Source organism: Acomys minous, assembly GCF_964271855.1.
Source record: "Acomys minous genome assembly, chromosome: 13".
NCBI lineage: Eukaryota > Metazoa > Chordata > Mammalia > Rodentia > Muridae > Acomys > Acomys minous.
In genome coordinates this window covers 73,296,263-73,321,433 of record NC_140495.1, presented here as the reverse complement: position 1 = coordinate 73,321,433, position 25,171 = coordinate 73,296,263, and the positions used below count along the sequence as shown (strand labels likewise).

The 25,171-nt window shown below is 37.2% G+C and overlaps 1 protein-coding gene across 2 annotated transcripts in view; it reads left to right on the top strand.

Moving 5' to 3' along the window:
* Positions 1-25,171, top strand: part of ADGRB3 (adhesion G protein-coupled receptor B3) — a 708,182-nt gene that overhangs the window by 363,754 nt on the left and 319,257 nt on the right. For both annotated transcript variants that reach the window (XM_084755178.1, XM_084755177.1), the window contains exons 15-16: positions 9,865-9,967; positions 23,055-23,098. In XM_084755178.1, the coding sequence (XP_084611304.1) occupies positions 9,865-9,967; positions 23,055-23,098 (147 nt within the window). The remainder of the gene's footprint in view (positions 1-9,864; positions 9,968-23,054; positions 23,099-25,171) is intronic.

Below are 25,171 nucleotides of genomic sequence, written 5' to 3'. Positions count from 1 at the left end.
TTGAATGCTTTCTCTGCATCTAAGGAGATGATCATGTGGTTTTTTATTTTCAGTTTGTTTATATGGTGGATTACATTGATGGATTTCTGTATATTAAACCATCCCTGCATGCCTGGAATGAAGCCTACCTGGTCATGGTGAATGATATCTTTGATGTGTTCTTGTACGCATTTTGCAAGTATTGTATTGAGTATTTTTACATCAACGTTCTTAAGAGTAATTGGTCTGAAATTCTCTTTCTTTATTGGGTCTTTGTAAGGTTTAGGTATCAATGTGGCTATGGCCTCATAGAATGAATTCGGTAATGTTCCATCCATTTCTATCTTTTGGAGTAGCTTGAAGAGTATCAGTATTAGCACATCCTTGAAGGTCTGGTAGAATTCTGGAGTGAAACCATCTGGCCCTGGACTTTGTTTTGTTTGGGAGACTATCAATGATTGCTTCTATCTATATAGGGGAAATGGAACTATTTAGCTTGTTTATCTATTCTTCACTCAATATTGGCAAGTGGAATTGATCAAGAAAATCATCCATTTTCCTTAGATTTTCAATTTTTGTGGCATATGTGCCTTCGAAGTAGGACCTTATGATTCTTTGTATTTCTTCAGTGTCTGTTGTTATGTCTCCCTTTTCATTTCTGGTTTTGTTGATTTGAATACTGTCTCTCTGCCTTTTAGTTAGTTTGGCTAACGGTTTGTCTATCTTGTTGATTTTCTCAAAGAACCAGCTCTTGGTTTTGTTGATTCTTTGGACTGTTTTCTTTGTTTCTAATTTATTAATTTCAGCCCTGAGTTTGATTATTTCCAAACGTCTACTCTTCTTGTATATTTCCGCTTCTTTTGTTCCCTAGGGCTTTCAGCTGTGTCATTAAGTTGCTTATGTGGGATGTTTCAACTGCTTTTTAAAGGCACTTAGTGCTATAAATTTTCCTCTTAGCACTGCTTTCAATGTATCCCCAAATGTGGGTATGTTGTTCCTTCATTTCATTGAATTTCAGGAAGTCCTTAATTTCTTTCTTTATTTCTTCCCTGACCCAGGTGTCATTAAGCAGAGAGTTGTTTAGTTTTCATGTATGTGTAGGCTTTTGTTATTTCTGTTTTTGTTGAAGTGCAGCCTAAGACCATGGTGATCTGACATGATACAAGGTATTATTTCAATTCATTTGTATCTGTTGAGGCTTGCTTTGTGACCTACTATGTGACCAATTTTGGAGAAGGTCTATGGGGTGCAGAGAAGAAGGTATATTCCTTTTTGGGGGGGTGAAAAGTTCTATAGAGATCTGTTCGATCCATTTGATTCATGCCATTGGCTAATGATGTTATTTCTCGGGTTAGTTTCTGTTTCAATGACCTATCCTTCACTGAGAGTACAATGTTGAAGTCTCCCACTATTATTGTGTGGAAATCGATGTGTGGTTTAAGCTTTGTTAATAGATCTTTTACAAATGTGGGTGCCCTTGTATTGGGAGCATAGATGTTCAGAATTGTAATGTCATCTTGGTTGACTTTACCTTTGATGAGTATGAAGAGTCCTTCCTCATCCCTTTTGATTAATTTTGGTTGAACGTCTATTTTGTTAGATATTAGAATGGCTACACTTGCTTGCTTCTTGTGACCATTTGCTTGGAATATTTTTTCCAGCCTTTTACTCTGAGGTAATGTCTATTTTTATGAGTGAGATGTATTTCTTGAATGCAGAAGAATGTAGGATCTTATTTATGCATCCATTCTGTTAGTCTGTGTCTTTTTATTGGAGAATTGAGACCATTGATGTTAAGAAATATTAATGGCCAGTGACTGTTAAAAGTCTTAATTTTAATTTTCGTTCCAGTAGCACATTTGTGTGGTTGTGTTTTGGGGATGGTGTCGTTATCTATTTCCTGTGTAGTTTTGGTTGTAGCTTGTCCATTTGGGGTAGAGTTTTCCTTCTATTACCTTCTGTAAAGCTGGATTTGTGGATAGGTACTGTTTGAATTTTTTTTTCATGGAATATTTTGTTTTCTCCATCGATGGTTATTGATAGTTTTGCTAGGTAAAGTACTCTAGCCTGGCATCTGTGTTCTCTTAGGGTTTGCAGGATCTCTGTCCAGGCTCTTCTGGCCTTTATAGTCTCTGCTGAGAAGTCGGTTATAATTCTGATAGGTTTGCCATTAAATGTTATTTGGCCCTTTTCCCTTGCAGCTTTTAATATTTTTTCTTTGTTCTGTATATTTTGTTTTGATTATTATGTGACAGGAAGTTTTTCTTTTCTGGTCTATTCTATTTGGTGTTCTGTAGGCCTCTTGTATGTTTATTGGCATCTCTTTCTTTAGATTGGGGAAGTTTTCTTCTGTAATTTTGTTGAGAATGTTTTCTGGGCCTTGGAATCTGGCATCTTCTCTTTCCTCTATACCTACTGTTCTCAGATTTCTCCTTTTCATGGTGTCCTTGATTTCTTGGATTTTTTGTGTCAGGATTTTTCCCGACTTAGCATTTTCTTTACTGGTTGCTTCAAGGTCTACTATTGTATCTTCTAGACCTGAGATTTGTTCCTCCATATATTGGATTCTGTTAGAAAGGCTCGCCTCTGTGTTGCTCACCTTCCTCTCTGAGCTCTCACGTTTCCATTTTTCTTTTATCTGTGTTTTAATCATTGAATCCATTTTCATCTTCAGATTTTGAACTGCTTTATTGATTTCTTTCATCTGATTGTTTTATATTCCTGGGTTTCTTCCATTGCCTCTTTATAGGCCTTCAGAACTTGAACGGTTTTATTGATTTCCTTCATCTGGCTGTTTGTATTTTTCTGAATTTTTCCCAGTGCCTCTCTATAGGCTTCTTTTATGCCTTCCACCTGTTTGGCTGTGTCTTCCTGCATTGATTAACAATTTTATTTGTTTCCTCTATTATCATCCTCATTACTAAGGATTTGAGGTCATTTTCTTGTATTTCCCTTGTGTTTGAGTTCTCTGGGTTGTTTTCTTTAGGATAGCTGGGATCTGGAGATGCCATACTGTTTTGGTTTTTTTTTTTTTTTTTTTTTTTTGCCTATGACTTTACACTGTCCTTTCATCATCTTGCCATCTCTGTTTTTGGCAGGTAGCTTCTGGAGTTGGATGGAGGGAGTCTGAGAATAAATTCACCCATTTTATCATGGTTTCCCTAGGCCAGAGGCTCTGATGCTTCACTGGTCTGGATGGCAGAGGCCAGCCCTGTAGTTTGGGTCTTGCACAGCCAGTGATCCCCAGCTCCCCTGTACTTGTCATGGGTCTCAGAATGTGTGCGGGGTCAGGCCAAAGTATACCCAGCCTTCTGGGTCCCCTTGTGGCACAGGAGCTCTCCAGGGACCGAAGCAGGTCGGGCGGAGGGGGTCTGATGGCCACTCTACTCCCTGTCTCTCCGAGCTTTCCTTGGTCCCGGAGCTCTGATGCTCCGCTGGTCTGTGGTTCCCGGTATTGTTTCAGGTTAGTGTCACGGGGCCCAAACTGCACACACAATGAGTCCAGTTCGTGTCTCTGGACCCATGTGGGTCTCAGGGCCTAATCCACACACTTAGTCCAGTTAGTGCTGAGTCCAACCAGGGCCATCGACTCTAACTGCACACTAAGGTCACCGAATTCAGCTAGAGACTCAGGGCCCAGGCTGCTAGCCGAGTCCAGCCAGAGTCTCAGGGCCAGGACCACATGCCAAGCTCAGCTAGAGTCTCTGAGCCCAAACCGCATGACACGTTCAGCCAGGGAATCTGGACCTAAACTGCCCACCGAGTTCAGCTATGTTCTCTGGGCCCACCTGCCTGCCAAGTTCAGCTAGGTTCTCTAGGACCAAATTGCCCCTCAAGTTCAGCCAGGGACTCTGGGCCCAAACCGCGGACCAAGTCCAACCAGAGTCTCAGGGATGAGACCGCGGGCCAAGCTCAGCCAGGGACTCTGGGCCCAAACTGCGCTGAGCTCAGCTAGGGTCTCAGGGGCTGAACCATGCACTGAGTCCTGTTTGAGTCTCAGGGCACAAGCCACACGCCACGTTGAACTTGGGGCACAGGGCCCAACCCATGCGCCAAGTTCAGCTAGGGTCACAGGGACCAAATTTTGCACTGAGTCCTCTCTCCCACAGCAATTTCACCAGTCACCATGCCAATCTCTGCCGGAGGGTTTCCAGCTGCAAACCTCAGCCACTGCTGCTGCTGCTGCTCTGGTCAGAGAACATCTGTGCTCCTCCCGTTTGCAGGGCTATGCAGGTTTTCTGTAGTTTGGTCCTTTTGAACTGTGGAGTACTCCCGCTGTAGTGGGGTGAGGTGCTTGGTGTTCCTGGTTAAGAATTCTGTGCAATTACCTGAATCATTTACTGGAGCTTCTAAACACAGTCCACGCTGCTCGCTGCCATCTTGGATCTCTGGCCATCATTTCTTCTGTAGCCAAGATGAAATATTTTCTCCTTGGATTATGATTTTTTACTCTTAAAGATCTTTCCTTTAAAAAAAATATATCTAGCTTAGAGTTTGCAAGTTGTGCTGATATTATATAATATTTTTCTAGTTTTGTTGATTTTTGTGTTTTCAGTTTATTTTCCCCACATCTTATATAAGCATTATATTATATCCTAATATATATGAGATCTTTCTTCTCATTATCTAATTATTATTGTAATTTCTTCTTTCACTTATAGTTATTTGACTGTATATTAATTTTTTACATATTTTCAAAGCCTCTTGTTTTGACATTGATTTTCAGTTTTACTTGTTGATATGATTTCAATCTCTCTCTCTCTCTTTTTTTTTTTTTCATTTTACTAAGACCTGTTATGTAGCTTCATGGGTGATTTATCATGAAGAATTCTCAATGAGCATTTAGAAAGTCTGTGTTCTTCTAAAAAGTGTATTGGATGTTCTTTCTGTGTCTGCTAGGAGCAGTTGGTCTACAGTGTTACTTATACATTCTTGCTCCTTTTTAGTCCTTATCTAGATATTATTCAAGTGACTATTGTATAACAGTCTACTTCTCCATACAATTCTGCCAGTCTTTACATTGTTTATTTCTGTCCTCTAGTCATAGGAGCATGTGAATTTATAATTGCCAAATATCACTGGTAATTTGACTCTTTTTTGTCTCTATTTAATGTTCTCCTTACTTTTTTTCAACCTTATATATACTCGATCTGGCATTAGTTTAACCAAGACTGCTTTCTTTTGGTTACTGTTTAGAATTTTTACATCCTCTTATTTACAGCATATTCATATCATATTGAAAGTGTCTTTTATGTACATTTTCAGTGTGTTTAAACCACACTTTTACTATCCTTAAGAATAAGTTGCCTGACTTTTGAGTGAATACCAGTGCAAACCTCAAGGACAGAGAAGAACTTTATTGCTTTAGTCATGAAATCCATCTGGCTGTAAGATGTGCTTTCTTAGCAATGTATACCACTGTGCAGCCAGCCAGGAAGCATTAGGAGATCTCAAGCCTGACGTGGCACATTGGGAGCCAGCTATTCACTTATGCAAATTATAATAAATTGATGGAATAAATTAAAGCCAACTTTGTACAATATATACATCTTGTAAAAAAAAAAGTAGCCATTGCATAATGTAAATCTGCCTATTTTCCCTTTATTAGGCATTTTGCTGTGACACTGGCATTATAGTGTAAATCAACGTTTTAATATTTTACTGTGCTGTTCCACAAACTAATTTAAACATGTTTTGATCATGGAAAGGGGCAAAATGTAATGAACGGGAAAACAGACAGATAGTGGTAGTCATTCTTGTCGTCCCTGGGCTTAGAATCCTGTGGAAGGGAGCATGTAAGTCTGCTGGCTGCTATAATAAACCTCAGTGCATGTTGCTGTGTGATGCATGTATCACGGGAATAGCCACATAAATGAGACAGGTATACCGATAACTATAACTTGACACACACATTTTATCAAATAAATTCCAAGTATGCTATAATACCCACACTCCCTCAAAGCTGTAACACAGGTGCCCTCCCCTCGGGGAGGGGTTGCCTTTCAGCTGACTGAGGAGCCTGACTCAGCTAAGCTCCCTACAGAGAGTTCATCTTTGCTTTATTTGCCACTGATCTGCATCCACATTTCCAAATGCAAGAGAAATCACAAACATCTTCCCAAAAATCTCAAACTCATACATAGAACATCCATTTTCAGTACTTTGCTGATTTATACAGATTGAAAGTGATGCAAATGCATCCATATTACAAAAACTATCTAATGATTATGCCTGTGTTTTATTAATAACGGGAACAGCCACTCTAAGCATAACTCTAGGAATTTGGTGAATCTAGCAGTAGTCTATTTCCAAGGACCCAGATAAGAACTCATAAACATTCCGGCTTACCTGAGAATGAACTTACATCTGCACGCTCAGGCCAGGGCAATTTCTCTGTGGGAATCTTGCACCCTTATTTTCTGGTCCTGAAAGACAAGTTCCTCCAGAATCCATATTAATGTGATCACTCACTCACCTGACACTTCTCCAGATTTGTTTTTCCATTAATTCTCACCAGAGCCCATGGTAGCTTTGACCCACAAAGAGCAAAATAATTGGGGCAGAAAAATTATCATAATTTATTCATGTTACATCCCGATTGTTATCCACTTGCTTGTGTCCTCCCATTCCCACCCTCCCTTCCTCTTCAGCCCTATTCCCCTCCACTAGACCTCTGACATGGGTGGGGGCTCCCACGTTCTGACCACAGACTGTCAGATCTCCTCTACATAGCACATATCCCTTTGCTCTGTGTGTCTTTGAGCCTCCTCACCTAGGGTAAGTGTTCAAATTAAAGGCTCCCACCTCAACCGTGGGGAATGAGCCATCCATTGGCTATATCTAAACAGGGGGTCTAAGTTCTCTGCATACACTGTCCTTGGTTGGTGCTTCTTTTTGTGCATGCCCCTGCATCCAGATCCATCAGCATTGTTGGTCTCCCTGTGGGGCTCCTGAATCAACCAGGTCCTTCCATTACCCGATTCTCCTGACTTTAGTTGTAAATCCTTTCCAATGCAGTTTGCCTTTAATTGATAAGTTAATTGAACAAGGAATAATTAACCAGCTCTCTCTGTCTGTAATCACTTTACCCATCAGGAAAGTAAAACATACTAATGCTATGTTTTTGTTTTTGTTTTCTGCCGGCACTGTTTTCTACACACTGGATGCTCAAGAAGGCATCTAAATATCTAAAAATTCATTATTTGAAAATTCTAAGTGTGTGAGAAATGGGTTAAAATAGTATACCATGCACAGAATACTTCTTGTCCCTCTGCTACCAAACAGTCTAACATTTGTTTGTGGTGACATGGTACACCAAATAGTATCACAGAAAGAACAGTTTCCACAAATAGTGAAAAATATGATAATTTTAGAATACCAACAGCCACTTCAGAAAATAATGACTCATAAATTTATAATATGCCCTTACCATATGAGCAAGCAGTTCCCAGGTGTTTCCCCAAGACATTAAAAAATCTGTGTGTACCCATTAGAATGGCTAAGATTAAAAACTCAAGTGTCACCACATGCTGGCGAGGATGTGGAGAGAGAGGAACACTCCTTCATTGCTGGTAGGAATTCAAACTAGTACAACCACTTTGGAAATCTATCTGGCTCTATCTCAGAAAACTGGGAATAAGGCTTCCTCAAGACCCAGCTATTCAGCCGGGTGTGGTGGTGCATGCCTATAATCCCAGCACTTGGGAGGCAGAGGCAGGTGGATCGCTGTGAGTTCGAGGCCAGCCTGGTCTACAAAGTGGGTCCAGGACAGCCAAGGCTACACAGAGAAACCCTGTCTTAATTTGCTCAACCATGTTCATAGCAGCCTTATTCATAATAGCCAGAACATGGAAATAGCCTAAGTATCCCTCAGTAGAAGAATGGATAAAGAAACTGTGGTACATTTACACTATGGAATACTATTCAGCTATTAAAAACAAGGAATTCTCAAAATTTGTTGACAAATGGATTGAACTAGAAATGATCATAATGAGTGAGTTAACCCAGAAGCAGAAAGAGTCAAATGGTATGTACTCACTTATATCTGGACACTAGCCCAAGGGGCATGGCCCATGAAAGTCTTCACTTACCAAGAAGGTGGGACAGAGGGGAAGACTTCCTCTTGGGACTCTAGGTGAGAGAAGCAAGGGAGAATGGGGAAACAGAAGGATCCAGAGGGTCCTAGAAATCTATAAGTAGAACATTATGATGGGCAGTTGGGCACAGGGGTCCTGCTCAAACTATGGCACCAGCCAAGGACAATATGTGCAGTAAACATCAAACCCTTATGCAGATCTTGCCAATGGACAGGACATTCTTCACAGTTGAGTGGAGAGTGGGGACTGACTTTCTCACGTACTCTGGTGCCTCATATTTGACCATGTCCCCTGGATGGGGAGGCCCTGGTGGCACTCAGAGGAAGGATAGCAGGCTACCTAGAAGAGACTTGACACCCTATGAGCATATCCACAGAGAGGAGGTCCCACTCAGTCACAGACATAGGGGAGGGGAGTAAGGGGAAAATAGGATGGAGGGAGGAATGGGCGGATACAAGGGATGGGATAACAATTGAGATGTAATATGAGTAAATTAATAAAAAATATTTTTTAAAAATGTTTGTATAGAAAGTACATATCACAATTACTCCTAATAGCCACCCATGAATGTCTATAAATGCCAAAGTACCAGAAATGGTTCAAAGTGAACTTATTTAATTGGTGATTATATTACTTATCGTATGGCTAACCCGTGGAATTACTCAGTTGTAAAAAAATTATATATATGAATTTTAAAAATATGATGTGAATTAAGTCAAACACAAAAGTAGATATGCTATATTCTGGCAAAGTAAATTTTACAGTAATCATACATCTAAGTCTGTCTAATGCCCTGGAAATAGTAGGATCATCTGCAAAGGAATTCAAGGACACTGCTTAGGACCAGGGAGAAATCTGTTTTGATGAATGTCACGTACTACTTGCATGGTAGTATGCAGAAGCATTAAAGTATATATAATTAGGTTTGGTGGGTTTTAAATAATATCCTGAAAAACAAACAAGAGTTTTCTTTAAATGATCTTATGCTTGATACTTCTATAAATACAAATTCTCCATAATAGGTTCTGCTTATTAAAAGAACAAGTGATTTATTTCAAACCATCCATGTGGCAAGAATATACCTATTTCTTCAAAATGTGAAAAACTATAGTCAATATTTTAAATCTATAAAGAGTAGATGATCTATAACATTTGTATATTTTAGATGAAAATTTTATACTCTATTTATTTAGTTATATATGTTCACATCTATTGATAATATTCCAAATATGTATATTACAGAATGTCTGAGTGTCTCCTAGCAGGACGTTTCCGGAGAGAGAGGTTTTACAGATTGAGGACCTTGTGTTGGAGCTTTGCATGCTTTCATCTTCTATCACATTCCAGTTTTCCATCATGCATTTTGGGGAATCAAAAATGCCATGACATCACTTGGCAAAGAGAATATTTTGTCTCCTGGAGAATGGGGCTGTGATGTCTTCTTCCTTGAGATAAATGAGTCAAAGATTAGCTGATGCTTTCAATCCATGGTTTATTCTTTCTTGGAGAGCGAATTGGACTTAAGGACTCGGGAGGTTGCCAGTACTGTGTATATTTTTATCTTTCCTCCATATGAAATGTTAAAATCCCTATAATTCTTCCCAGAACTTCTACTCCCTGAGATGCTTGTTGATAAGAGTGAAGTGACATTACCTTTCAATGACTAAGGTGCCCCTACATTTTTTACTGAGGGTGAACTACCTAATATCATCCCAACAGGTATGGAGCAGCCTGAAGCAAAGTTTTCAGCCATCATTTCTCTTTTTTAATCATTATTATCCTGTTTCAGAAATTATACGGTCGTTAATTCCAAAATCATCGTGGTCACAATCAGGCCCGAACCCAAAACAACTGACTCGTTCTTGGAGATAGAGCTAGCTCACTTGGCGAATGTAAGTATCCTGCTCTTGCCATGGACTGTTTACAGAATTACCGTCGCGTGAGGATAATAATCATTATTTATTCAATGCAAACAGAACTCATATTGTGTCTTTTTATAATCACTGATGAATTTATTTGTTGTGAACATTTATAGAAGCAGATAGCCACACAATTCTATGCTTTCATTCATGATAAAACTGTCTTTAGTTTATCCAAGATGATAATTAGTAAATTATTTGTTTATCTGTGCATTCGTGTTTCCTGGATTTTTGTTACATCCTGGGAATCAGAATGAAAAAAGAATTTATCTTACTATGTACTGGGATAAAGTAGAGTGGATTTAAAATACATTTGCCTTCAAATCTATTTAAAAAAAAAAACAATTCCAACCATAGGAATTGACTGAAAAGAATATGATGTTGCTTTAATACAGAACATAGTAGGACTAGAGAGCAGTTTTGCTTTAAAGTAGTGGCTGCTCTCCCAAAAGATTTAGATTTGATTCCCAGCATCTATAGACACTCACAATGACATGTAGTCAAGTTTCAAGGGATCTGGGGCTGGATAGATGGCTCAGAGGTTAAGCACACTGACTGCTCTTCCAGAGGTCATGAGTTCAATTCCCAGGAACCACATGGTGGCTCACAACCATCTATACTGTGATCTGATACCCTCTTCTGGACTGCAAGTGTACGTGCAGGCAGAGCACTGTATACATAATAATAAACCAATAAATCTTAAAAAAAAAAAAAGTTTCAAGGGATCTGATGCCCTCTACTGGCTGCCTTGACCCCAATGAATCCATATGGCATATAAACATATATGCAGGCAAAACACTAATGAACATAAAGTATTTTTTTAATAGATTAAATACCTAGGGTGGACTGTAAGACTGATAATACATTTACTTCTAATCTTTTCACTCCTGCCCTTACTTCTTGTAAGGAATTGTTAAAATTACCCATGTGTTGGAGAAGTCTGAGATGTGACTGTCCATGTTAGAATGACAAACTTTCCCTAAATCAACCCAGCTGCAGCTGAGTCTCACAGCTGGGTCTCATTCAATCTGGTAAAAGTGTAAAATTTCTTCCTATAATTTCTACATTTAATTAGATAATTAAATAGTTAATGAATCAGAGCAACGAAATATAGTTCCTATTAAGACCCTCCTTTTAATCCTATTTCCCCTCTGTATTTAAAAAAAAAGGCCTTCACACTGTTGCATGTATTTAATGTTTCTTCACTACCCATTGAAATGCTTCTATGAAGTCATTTTTTTTTGTATTAAAAAACAGTGATTGAATTGGTTTTTTTTTCAAGTCTATATAGTTAGTGAATAAGAGAATTTTCATCCACTTTCCTTGGGCTACAAAACTCACTAGTTTTTGCTATTGTATAATTTCTGGTTCCCCCAGATATCATCCTTAATTTTATAGAAGGAGATAATCATCTTCTCAGGGAACTGCATTATTATAAGATGCTGCAGGCTTTGAGACTGTGTAATGAAACTACAAATCTTTCTGCAATGACTTTTCAACATTGTAATTAATATTTAAACTATTAAATCTCTCCTACTTTTGGCAACATGTAAGCAAGATGATGCTTTATTCTCGGGGTCTACTTCCGTGTTGCCTTACTCTACTGAATACGGGGAGAGACAAATCTGTTTTTAAATAAGAAAAAGGACTTATTCATGTGTTCAAAGTTCCCTGAGGTTTATTTTTTGTGTTGTTGTTGTTGTTGTTGCTATAGTTTCTTGTGGACATGTCCGTGTAGTTACAGAACATAGTGCAAAGCAGATATGTGAAGAGATATTATAAATAAATATATTAATTTTACTCTATTCTAAATATATTTAGATATTATATATTATAAATAGATATTATTTACAGCATAATTCAAGGACCGACAAATAAGTAGTACCCAATTAGAATGCATACCTTGCTTCTTATGCAGAAGTACTTAGAGTGGTGTCTTCTGATAACTTGGAAAAGAATAACTGTAAAATATAATTTTAGTGGAACTATATTATTTACTTTTCTTGTCCCTGTGGATAAATACCTTACAAAATGACTTCAGTGAGGAATGACTTATTTTACTTCCTGGTTTTAGAGCATCTTGGCCACAGTCATGTGGCCCCACGAGCTTGGGGAGAATACCTAGATACTTGAGAGTGGTGAGAGTAGGAGGTATGCTTCCCTCCTTGGTAGGCAGAGGGTAAGAGAGAAGTTAGGCAACAGTAATAGTCTCCGAAGGCAATGCCATCCATTGACCTGCTTCCTCTGACCAGGTCTCACCTCCTGTTGGCTGACTTAAGTATTGACACCCGAGCTTGTAGGGCTGTTCCATATTCAAACCGTAGCATTGTCTTGTAACTTTACAAAATCTATTTAAAATGATCAAGCCTATTATTTAAGCCAAACTCTCAGGAAAATATATATTTGTTGGTTGATTTAAAATAAATAAATAAGATAAACCATATATTTTAAAAAAATCATTGCCTATATAGGGGACTCGGTAAACTGTAGATAATTTTTTATTATGTGTCAGCTAGACTCTGTAAGTTACATGAAATTAGCAAAGAAGTATGTTGTGCCAGTGATCGTAAGTCACTTAGAATTAGCTCAGTGTTTTTAATATTTTAAGTAATTAAATGGATCAGGCTCCACCCCCACATGTTCTCCACTGCAAATACCCATATTGTAGGATATGTAAGCAAGAATACTGAACAAATGAGATGACGAGAGAACTGCAGTCTATAATGCTCATACAACAAAACAGGGGAGGAGTTCCTCTTTTCAAAACATGTTCTAACTGGATAGGTCTATGGATAGGTGCCTCTCTGGAAATTTCTACACTTCGTGTACTTTAAATGTGCATTGCGTTGTTTGTACAGTATATATAGCCCTTTGGGCTTGCTGTATTGGATTACTAATGCTTATTGCTTTTATATTTTTATTATCATCAAATTTGATTTTGTTAAGCATTTTATTTTTCACTGAAGGAGAGAGTATGTAACTGATTTACTGAATATCTCGATATTTATTACAGTCAAACACTGGAATTTCATATACTGATAAAAGTTTGTTTCCATTAAGGAGATAACAAAATAACCTATGCTGAAACAGTGAACTCTCAGCTAGAATGTAACAACATGGATTTTAATATGAACAATGAAACAAAATAAGCTAAGGCTTCCTATTTATAAATACATCTGCATATTCATTGATTTAGTCTTTGCAATTGAACTACTTTGGATATAATAAATGAGCAATGGCAAATCTTTCTATACTTACCTATTTTCTTATAGCAAAAGTATATTCCGTACTGTTCTGAGCTCAGCAAAGAATAACAACTTGCAAATGGACTGTGCTTCATACGTCATGTGAATAAGACAAAGATGGGAATTAAAAATTATAGTGAGTCTAGGGAAAAGCCTATTAACATTTTGTAAATGAAATCTGTCCTTTTAAAAAGCCTTTTCACAAATAGCATTTATAGTATGTTAAACATAATAAGGCCCATGGGAACCCGCAGGAATAAGAAATAGAATATGGAGCCGTGCCATTCCAAATGCTATTTAGCAAAGTCAATTGCGGTTCTAACTAGCGTAGTGATTAATGAGCAGTGCACCGTTCTCGGTTCACTTTCTCAGTGTTTAAGCTTCACCCTTCTGAGCTATGTAGTAAAAGTTTCTGATGCTTAACATTTAGATATAGCAACCACTTGCTTTTTAGTTTTATCAATGTTACTTTCCAAGAAAAAGAATTTGCATGATATATGACTGTTGTCATTCAGAATTAAGTTTTTACATGCAGAATTTTTGTATTTATGAGATATATGTAAAGTTAATAAATATGTTGAGAATAATTAATAAGGAAAGTAGCATACATGTATGTATACACATGAGTACATGTACATACCTTCACTCTGAGTGTCTTTCCAAGATAGATGGCCCCCTTGTATTTAGATGAGTTAGAAGATTAGAAAATAAATGCATTGCAGCTATGTCATGTGTATCAACTTTATAAATCTGAAAATTTACTGTTCATCTAAATAAAATATAGTTTTGTATGTTTTTCTGTTAAGGTAGAACTTTGCAATCCAGTCTAGTCTAAACAAAACCATACTTTGGCAGGATGCTACTGATTTTTTTCATGCTTGGGTTGCATCTACAGAGTGATTTGTAGTTCCTGAAGCAGACGCATGTGAAAATTATCATGGGAATTTGGGCCTGTGTTTACTTCCTTTGCCATATTCTTACATGAGACACATCAAGCTAACCAATGATAAAATCTGATATATGTGTATGAATGAAATTTGATGAGCAGCCATGTCATTTGTATATCATAGTAGGAAACATGGTAGAAATGTTCAGTGCTTTTTGCCATTGATAAGCATGAGAAACAATAAGTTTAATCCCAGCATGCACCAGTATTTTCATAATTATCAAAGACAATAAAATATTCAAAATCATTTCCCAAAGCTGTAGAAACTGGAGCCTTTGAATCCATGTTTTTCACAAGCTTTATTTTTTTCAATTGTTTTTCTCTCCTAACTTTTGTCTATTTGGAAGCAATTTCTGATATTTTGTCTGCTTAAAGCTCCTGATGATTGTTTTGTTGGGGAATCTTGAAATGCTAACTAGACAAGGAGACAGATGCTCTGCCAACAGCTAAAAGCGAAATGAAAATTGTTCTCTGCTTGCTTCTTTGGGTTATATTCCCAATTGCTCAATATGAGCAAGGATCCTTCTCAATTTCTCAGCTAGCTTATTTTTATCTACAACATCTATTTGACATAATCCAGAAGTATTTTAGAATAATTGTGGTATTGTTGAAACAAAGATCAGCAAAATTTTTTTCAGTGAAGAGATAGATAGTAAATATTTCATACATGGAAGCCTAATTATTTTTGTCATATATACTCAATTATGCTATTATTTTGCAATAAGCCACAGAAAATATATAGATATTTTATAGACCTATATAAATAGAATTTATAAATAGACATGCCTGTTGGACAGATTTAGCTTCCATGTGGCAAGCACAATAAAGGGCCATTTAAAATGTCTAGCTCTTACTCTGCTAGAGCTTATGATTATTTTATATTATCTGTCAATGGCATATTTTTATATTTGGCAAATATGTGTAAATGTGTGTTAAATATGCATGTGAGGTATGTTCTAAGTGAATGTTTTAATGTGAATGCGTGTGTGTTGTGTATGTGTAGTATATGTGTATTGTATGTGTTTATTGTGTATGTGTTCTGGAAGTGTGTTGTGGGGGGTGTCTTCTTGTTTGTTTGCTTCTTTCTTTCTTTCCTTCTTTCTTTCTTTTGTTTTGCATTGAAGATTGAGCATTGATTCTCACACATTAAGTGTATTCTCTAACAGGATATTTATTTAAGGCTTTATTTTAAATTTATAAAATGAAAGAGAGCTAGGACAGTTACGTTGAATAGTTTGTCATGCACACTGAAGAACTTAGTGTCTATGGCACCAAACAATATGACAGAAATAATTGTTGTGGACATCTGAGCCAGAGCACTAGGAATGTTAAGGTAGTTAAGATGAAGTGACTCTCCTTAACAGTTTCCCTTCTTTATGTCTTTAGCTGTTTGTGTCTTCGTGTGTTTACTTGCATTGTTTCCAAAAGCAAAGGCTGTTTTGATTCAAGGGAATATGAAAGATGCAAAAGTTGAGCCATTTCTGATAGGCAATTTCCTGTGGTGTATGTGATTTATGCTTATGAATCTTCGGAAGTCTGAATGAAAACAGACTAACCAGGATGTTACTAGGGAACGCAGCCCCCTATTTGTTGGTTCTTAATCTCATAGAAATGATTATTATTATTTTAAATATTCAAAAAATTTTTCTCATTCAATGTTATTGGAATTTGGGAGAAAAACAGTGCAAGAAAGGTAAATGTTAGACTCTGCCTGAAGGAGGGAAATGTTGTAAGAGAGAAAGTCAAGTGTTTCACATTCTAGATAACTCGGCCATCTCTTGCATGGGATTGTGGAATTTAGTGAGAGAAGGAAAGCCTCATGAACATCAGGACACTCGAGCTCTGGGTTTGGCTAGTATCCCAACAAGGGAGCTATAAAAAGGGAAAGAAGCAACACTTTTGCAGTTAGAACTCAGAAACCAAGCAACCACATGCCATTCACATGCAGTATGAGAAGGAAGTAAGGATACACCAGAACACTTTAGGATAGAGCTCCTCTTCCAGACCACTGTAACGAGGAAGGACTTTTCCATGTGGGAAGTTCCACACATTATAAGGGGAGAGTTAATCCTCCTTGAAGGGTAGTCCCCGAGCGGTTTTCTGTAATGTTTTAATTTTGTGGGCCCTTTAGAATTTCATGTCTCCACCAGGGCCCGAGAAATGAATTAGATTGCATGCTTTTGACCAAAACTTTTACAACATAGGTTATTTTAGATTTATTTTGTTTTGTTATTCAAGACAGGGTTTCTATGTTCTGGAACTCACTCTGAGAACATGCTGGCCTCAAACTCACAAGTCTGCCTCCCAAGTTTTGTGAATAAAGATGTGCATCACTGTTGCCCAGCTAGATAGATTTTTAAAATTAAAGAAAATTTAAATTTGTATAATAGCCATGCTTTACCAGGACAAAATATAGATTTTTCAAGGAGACCTTTGTTGGACTCAATAAAGGCCTGCTTCTCCCAGTTTTTTGAATGGTATATCAAATATTTAGGTAGGCATCTTTGATCATTTTTTGCCTTGCCTGTGGCATTATGAATTCTAAGATGAGTAATTAGAATAACTCATAAATTGGTGTGTTATCAGGGAAAGAGAGAAGGCGTCCAAAATGTGAGTTCAGTTCATCCTCAGTGGCCAACAAGCCTGCTAATTGACTAGCTACCTACCAATACTTATTTATCTTTTTGTATTTTTGTTTTTACTTTTTATTTTCGGGAATATTTTAATAGAATATAATTATATTTCCAAAAATAAAATAAGCCTGGACTTTCAGAGAACATTCTTTTTGCTATTCTAATGTTAACTTTACTGGCTCACTATTTTTAGAAGTAGTAATAGTAATTATGATAAGATTAGCATCAGTTCTGTAGATAACCTTTCCCTGTTAAAGAGAGACATCCATATAGGAAGGAAATCCCTAGAAGAAAAAGAGACATCTAATTTAGTTGACTTTGACATTCAGGAAGAGGAGCTCTATCCTAAAGTCTTCTGGTGTATCCTTACTTCCTTCTCATACTGCATGTGAATGGCATGGTTTTCTAGCTATGAGTCATATAGTTTATTTTTGATTGACAAGTAATAATGATGTATATTTATGGACTGCAAAGTTATGTATGATGCATGTGTACTACTAAAATGATTAAATCATGCTAATTAACACATCTATAACCCCCCAAAGTTTCATTTAGACAGAAAAAAATGAATTTCAGTAATCTGTTGCACATAATTGTGATTATAGTAAATAATAATAAATTGCACATCTCCAAATTGCTGGACAAATAGATCGCAAATGTGAACCTTCATCATTTTATTTCTTTTAAAAATATTTAACAATATGTTATTATGTAGAGGGGCATGCACATGTAGGGAGATCAGAAAACAAATTTTGCAAACAACTCTTTCTATCTTTACTTGTATTCTTGAATAACGGCTATAAGCAGCATGAGCATTTTATGTCACACGGTACATGTTTTTCATGCCAGTTGCACAGTGTGATTTTTTTCAGATATTTCACATGAAGTTCTACATACAACTTCATGATCACATGACTTATAGGGTACATAAACACTACGCCCTGCCCCCCCATGTTAACTTTTAGCAATACAATGAGTCATATTAAGTTTTAGACACACCAGTATGCCTCTGCATCTGAGCCAGTGGCTCCAACTGGTACCAGCCATCCTCGGTGCTGGCCCGGAGGGGAGTAAATTAGGTTCCACCTATTCTTTTTGCTAACAGATTTCTTTCCTCACAACCTAATTTTGTATGTGTTGCTGTATTGCATTTCTGACCTCATCTCTATCCTTAATAGTCAGATGTGTTTAAGATATTACATTGAGGCAAAGATTCTAATTATTAATACCATTGTAGAAGCAACTAGCAGTACAAGAGGATATCACATCCTCTCTACACCGTAAAGAAAAGAGAGAATAACTCAAATGAAACACATTGACCATGTTGGCCATATGCTCCATGGTTAGATAAATACACATGTTGGTTCGTGTTGATAGAGAGGAATTCTTCTAAACAAAACTGATGAAGGCACTTTAGGGAGAGTGTAGAATATATGTAGTAGTTTTCAGAGCGGCATGAGGACATCATCGCTCCACCCCATCACCTCCGTCTGAAGTATACCCTTAGTCTTTTCAGACCTTCATACTGGTGTAATAGGATCAGTGTCATGGTTTCAGAGAAGATGTTTTTGGCCGGTGTAAGAGACAGCTGAGGTTTATTTAAATAGGAAGAAAGTGATGTAGAAAAGATGAAGCACACATGTGTGTGTGCTTCTCAAAGAAGAGTCTCAGTTTATTAAAAGACATTTCAAAAACTTACTGTCTCTCTCTCTCTCCCTCTCTCTCTCCCTCTCTCTCTCTCTCTCTCTCTCTCTCTCTCTGTCTGTCTCTCTCTCCCCCCCTCTCTTTCTCTCTCTCTCTCTCTCTCTCTCTCTCTCTCTCTCTCTCTCTCTCTCTCTCTCTCTCTCTCTCTCTGTGTGTGTGTGTGTACTGAATTTGTACAAGTGCCTAGAGTGGCTGGAAGGGAAATTTCAGTACTCTGTAATTAAGGTAGTTTTGAGCTGCCTGATGTGGGTTCCGGGAGCCAAACTCCTGACCTACAAAAGCAGTAATTTCTCTATCAGCTGAACCTTCCATGCAGGCTGCCAAACTCATTTTTGATGTATATTTAGGCAAAGATGTTAGGGGAAAGACACTCAGATAAGGAATAAGATCCATGTGTGAGTACTAGATTCTCGGGGGAGAAAAACAATTCAAATGTACTAGTGATGAACTTATAATTTTGGAAAACTGTTGGATTTTGTGGTGTAATGGGCTTCTACAAGTCATTTCATTCCTACAGCAGAAGTCACTGGGGTTGCTGAAGGGGTTTAGGACTTTCTGGTGAGATTTCTAGTACATCCCATTTTTATGGCTGGGAAAAAGAGAAAGGCCGCAAGCAAATGTTAATTGTACTGGAGTTTTTGACTCTCAGGGGCCCAGAGGCTTGAATCAGACTCCAAAGTGAGAAACTAATTTCCATTCCCAGCAGAACTATAATTTCCCCTATTTTTCCATTTTGTCTTGTAATTAGGAAAATTGACCCACGTGATTTTTTAAAAAACCGTTTAAAAGTGTGTAGTTAAGAGTTTTTAAAATTATTTGAATTGTACCATTTTTATTTATTTGTTTTGATAAAAAGAAAGCTTGACAATAACAGTATTTATTTTCTAAACTTTTTCAGATGTATGCAGTTTCAGTGCACTCAAGTGCCAATTTTATAGACAGTTTGGTAAATTAGTCTCTAGCCCGTCTGTCCCATGTCCCTGACAACTTTCTTAATGAATTTGAAGCCAGCTTGTGTAGGTTCCTTCCCAGCTTGCATACATCTGCTTGTTTCTGTCAGTGCATTGCCTTGCTGCTTTCTGTACATCTCACCATTCCATTATTGATTTCCGCAAGTACCTCAGAACAGATCTTGTAGCAGTGTCCCTTGGACAGGAGTATCTAAAAATTATAACAAATCAATCAGATGTATGTTCTGGGCAGAACCAGTCATCCAGTTTTCATGGCTGCTTTGTGGTTTTCCAGAGTTCTTTCACTGTTGCTCTTGCTTCTTACTGTCCTTCTTGTTTCTTATCTCACTGGATCTACCTGATTATTAGGATAACTTCAACTGATTAAATAATTTTCACAAGCCCTATAAGTCTGCACAGTTGCAACTAGACTATGTGACCCACCCAGAGAGGCTTCTGCATACTCGGTGCATGCCTGGTAGCATGGCACATTTCAGAGCAAGACTAATTCTCATTGGGTGGTATTAAATTTTTGATAAGGACAGAAAGTGAAGGAACATGAAATAGAATCTAAGAGGTAAAAGGGTGGAAAAGATAGAGGATGTAACCGAGTATAGACAAGGATGTGGAGGACGACTACCAGACGCAATCTCATGTTTACAATTTTATCTAAAGCTTGCTTTAAGATTAGATTGCATTTTTTCCTAGTATTATTTTCTCTCGCTTTGACCTGCAACAATTTTAAATAATTGGAAAATATCAAGGCTGGAGAGATGGGTTAGCAATGACAAACGTTGGTTGCTTTCCCAAAGGCCTCAGGTTCTAATCTCACAGCCCAAATGATGGCTCTCAACTGTTGGTAAGTCCACTTCCAGGGGATCCAAAGCCTGGCTCTGGCTCCCAGACACACATGTGGTGCACAAACATACATTCAGACAAACCGTTCATAGACATAAAATTTTAAAATAATCTAGCAGTCATGAAATGTACTCTTCTCAGTTCCTATAACACTGTTGTGGTAAGCCAACAATGATGAGCGCCTTTGAGCAAAATATTAGACAAGTACAATATAACTATATGACATATCATTTTAACAACTTAGATTTTATCAGAAAACAATAGATTTATGAGTCTAAGAGCAACCAGAGAAGATTTGACAAGAGAGGAAAAGATCGATGTGGTAAGCCATTTCAACACCCTTTCATGAATATGCAGTTGTGCCCCTTCCTTAAAATGTAAGGAGGATCTTTGCCTTCCATAAAGCCTGCTTTGGTTAGCACAGACTATGTGGTTCATCATCAGCAATATCTGACCTGTGATGACATATGCATCTCTCCACTTGTTACAGAAGTTTTCATAGGCATGTTTCTTATGTACCTTCTATAGGACTGTGGCCAATTTTTCAGCAAAGGAAGTTTATTTATGATGCATGAGGTGGAGCCTCAGAGCATTGTGTCTAGGTTTGATAGTTTGATGGGGAGCAAGATCTATTGAATATGTGATTTTTTGAATAAAATTGTGATGTTGTAAATATTGGAGTTAATCAAAGATCACATCCCCTGGATGGGGAGGCCTGGCGGCACTCAGAGGAAGGATAGCAAGTTACTAAGAAGAGACTCGATATTCTAAGAGCATATATAGGGGGAGGAGGTCTCCCTTAATCACAGACATAGGGGAGGGGAGAAGGGGGGAAGTGGGAAGGAGGGAAGAATGGGAGAAAACAGGGGAAGGGCTAACAATTGAGATGTAATATGAATACATTAATTTAAAAAAAATTTAAAAAAAGATAGCTATTAAAATAGAAAATATATAAATGAGGTTAAATGGATTTCATAACATTTAGTGAGACCGATTTTTATTTTTTAATAAAATTATAAAGTTGATCTAACAATTATCACTCATCCCACAGTGCCTCTTTCCTAACATTCTCTCATCTCTGTAATTGTAAACTTCAAGACCTAAAGATTGGATTATCCTTGCTTGCTTCTTAAGGAACAAATTACTTGAAAAAGGATCCCAGTAGCCCGTATCAGCATTGTACTTTTCTAAAAAGATTTATTTACTTAGTGTATATAAGTGTATGCACACCTGCATGCCAGAAGAGGACATCAGATCCCATCACAGATGGTTGTGAGCCACCATGTGGTTACTAGGAATTGAGCTCATGAACTGTGGAAGAGCAGACAGTGCTCTTAACCACTGAACCATCTCTTTAGCCCAGCACTGTACTTTTTAAACTGTGTTGGCCTGTTCACTCTTCTTACCAATGACTTAATTGTAAATTATTCCTACCATGATATAGAGCTTAGAAACAACCATGAATGTGTGGGATGCCAAAATCAAAATGTATATGATCCCAGTAGGCTTCTCGGTGTAAGAATTAATATGAGTAATACCACTCCAGTTCAGGAAGAGATTACCAGCTCGCCGATTGTAAATTATTCCTGCCATGATATAGAGCTTAGAAACAACCATGAATGTGTGGGATGCCAAAATCAAAATGTATATGATCCCAGTAGGCTTCTCGGTGTAAGAATTAATACGAGTAATACCACTCCAGTTCAGGAAGAGATTACCAGCTCGTCGATATAATCTTTAGTTTGCATTATTACAAATGATTTCTGTTATACATGTTTGGAAAGAAAATAATGCCACTTTGCTCTGCACAATTGGACTCACGTGGATGCTTTCCATAAATGGACTTTTAAAATGTGTTTCAGGAAGTGTGTGTCATGAAGAATCAGAGAACATGAAACCACAGGATGTGTTTAATAGATAAGTTATTCTTTGAGAGCATCACAGAATGTTTAGAATTATGTAAATATTTTAAAGAAAAAATTGAGTTAGTTTTGAGGTAAAAAAAAAAAAGTCCAATATGAACAAATAAAACAAGAAGAAAGAAAGCATTTTCCAACATCAGAACTCTTCAAAACAAATTACTTGGATAGACTCAGTGTAGAAAACCCAGCTTCAAACCTAATGGTCATGGCGGGTGCTTAGTATATCAAATGCATAAAATCTAGCAACTCCTTTTCTTAGAGTTTCATTACATGTAACCTCACTAAAATATGACCTGTTGATTAAAGTTCTGTTTGTTACTGGACGCTGAAAATGGATAGCTAGCACAATCCACTGTTTTCTAGGAAAAGTCTACTAGAAGATGACATGGTTGAGTGTTCGCAAGTGCAGAGCAGGGCATGTCGCTCTGGTATAAACGCCATAAATATTTTGGTCTTCATAAAGAATGTAACTGAGCAATTATAATCAGAGAAATACATGTGACATAGAAGTCACCACAGCACGAGGCATTTGGTTTTCCTTTTCAACAATCTAAATACCACTTAGAGTTGGAGTAAAGATACTGCTTTGCTAAAATTTCACAAAATTTGTCACCAAATCTATGGGAAAGAAAATGTAAATTTCTTACAGAAAAAAAAAAAAACCAACCTTCGCGGTGTCTCTTCAACATGTCTTTTACTACTGTATGATAGTTATAAAACCATCTTTACTTTTGTATTTCACATCATTTGTCAATTTTTATAAGTGTACTCATGGCATATTTTATTCTCTGTTTATTTTTAGGGCACTTTGAATCCCTATTGTGTGTTATGGGATGACTCAAAATCGTAAGTGGCAAATGTTTTGTAATATTATATTGTGATAAATATTCAAAGTGAATTAAACTATTTTAGCTATCTGCTGGTCAACTGGACTATAATTGAGTGGGATGTGAGGTTTACTCTGAAGACATTCTCCTCCTCAGCCTGTGGGACAGCGTGTTCAATGTGTTTGTATGACGATACCAGCAGTTACTTCTCTAGACAGGAATATATAATGTATAAGGCATATTGGGATGCAACTTCCATGGGGCTTTTCTTAAGCTCTGATATTTCAGGGTTATATAATCTCAAATGTTGTTTTTATATTTTGCCTTAGTAATTCAGGTTAGCATCATATCAGAAAACAGCAATCTCTGGTCATTTAACAAAATCATGCATGAATCGGGTATGTTATCAGAGTACTAAAATATATATATGGAAATTCCAAAGTGTGCTGTTATTAAATTTGATGAGTTTTAATATTCACATGTTTTATGATTTCATGAAGACAAACAAAAGTAATCACACTAAGTACACATTAGAGATTCTTCCATGTTTTTTATTGTTACTCTTAAAATTTATTGTAGTGTCTGATTAAGCTCATCATCAGTTCAGTGATAACTCTGAGGATTTGGTGTGGGGTGGCAAAAAATGCATGGTTAATTTTTAGACTCAGGTGTATTCCAGACTTTTTTTTTCTTTTTTGTTTTGATTTGTTAAATGAATGCCCAATAAATGTCAAATGAATCCCACAGATAATATTGCCAGATGTGTGTTCTTGGTTCATTTTCTCAGTGTCATTAATTCTAAATATGATCTATCTCTAAGATATTTATGATGTTACAATCTCTCCTTAGAGAGTCTGAAGTGTAATGTTCTTAGAATTCAAGTAATTATAATTATGCTCAGCACTAGAGTACTTGGTGAAACTTTTTAAATGTTTTTCAAATGAGGACAAAGTCAGCATTTAAATTATTTTGGTCATAATTGCTGATATTTTAGCTGTTGTCTCCTTGGAGCCCTAGGGCCATAAGAAGAAACCAAGCTTGCTCGCTCTGGTGATAGCATGGGCAGACTACTCTGATACATAGCATTGGTGCTTTTGTTTTTTAAACTTGCTGAGAAATTTATCATAGTAAGATTTTCCAAAACTTTGCTGTCTCAAACAAATGCTAGAGAAAAACATTGGTTGTGTATTCCAAGAAACTACTTGGTATGTTTTGTGTCCAGAGGAAAGATAAAAGTTGGTAAAAATCTAAACGCATGTTTTCTGCTAAAGAAAAAAAAATGCATGCTCTTTTATATTCTTTACTGAAACTATTTGTGTATGTCTATGAGTAATAAGCAACTTTGATTTTTTTTAAACTTTTGTTTACTGAGTAGAATATACTTCTGTATTGATGCCAAAAAGCTGTTAATTAAAAATGAAATAACAACAAACCTCATTAGGACTACTAATGGGACGCTCAACATGACAGGAAGCGTCCCTGGCTTGCTATCTTCTTAGAGTTTCATTTCAGAAAGCAGGTGTTAGTTTCAATTTATAAAGCTGTTGTTGTCTGAGGTCTTGGTAAACCTAAGAAGTCAATCACATTCCATTTTCTAAGCGTCTTCTTGTGAATTAACTCTTATCCATCTCAAAAAACACCAGTAACTGTCGGGTCCCAGCCCGCGGGGGAAAAAATCGAATCAGGGTTCACCTGAAAGAGGGAGTGGGGATTGAAAGTAGGATACAAAGACACGAGAAATAACGAATCAAGTCAGGACATTTCTGATCAAGATTCACTTTAATGTCCTACTAGTAAGAATATATATAGAGCAAGGTCAATAGGATCTATTCTTATCTCACTCACCCTAGCCCCCGGGCAAGAATGCAATAGCCCAAATCGCTCCCTGTAGAACTTCCTAGTTCTCTGAGTAGTTCCCTGTAATAACTTCCTTGATCCTCTGGGTGGGTCCAAGTTGAGACTTCTCTACTTCTTTCAAAGGTAAATAGTCCAGGGATAGCCTAGAACACAAGACCTCGTGGTGAGGTAAAGGTCAGCAACTCGAAGGTCACAGCATGCAGCCTAAGCACAGGATTTCTGACATGGCAGAATT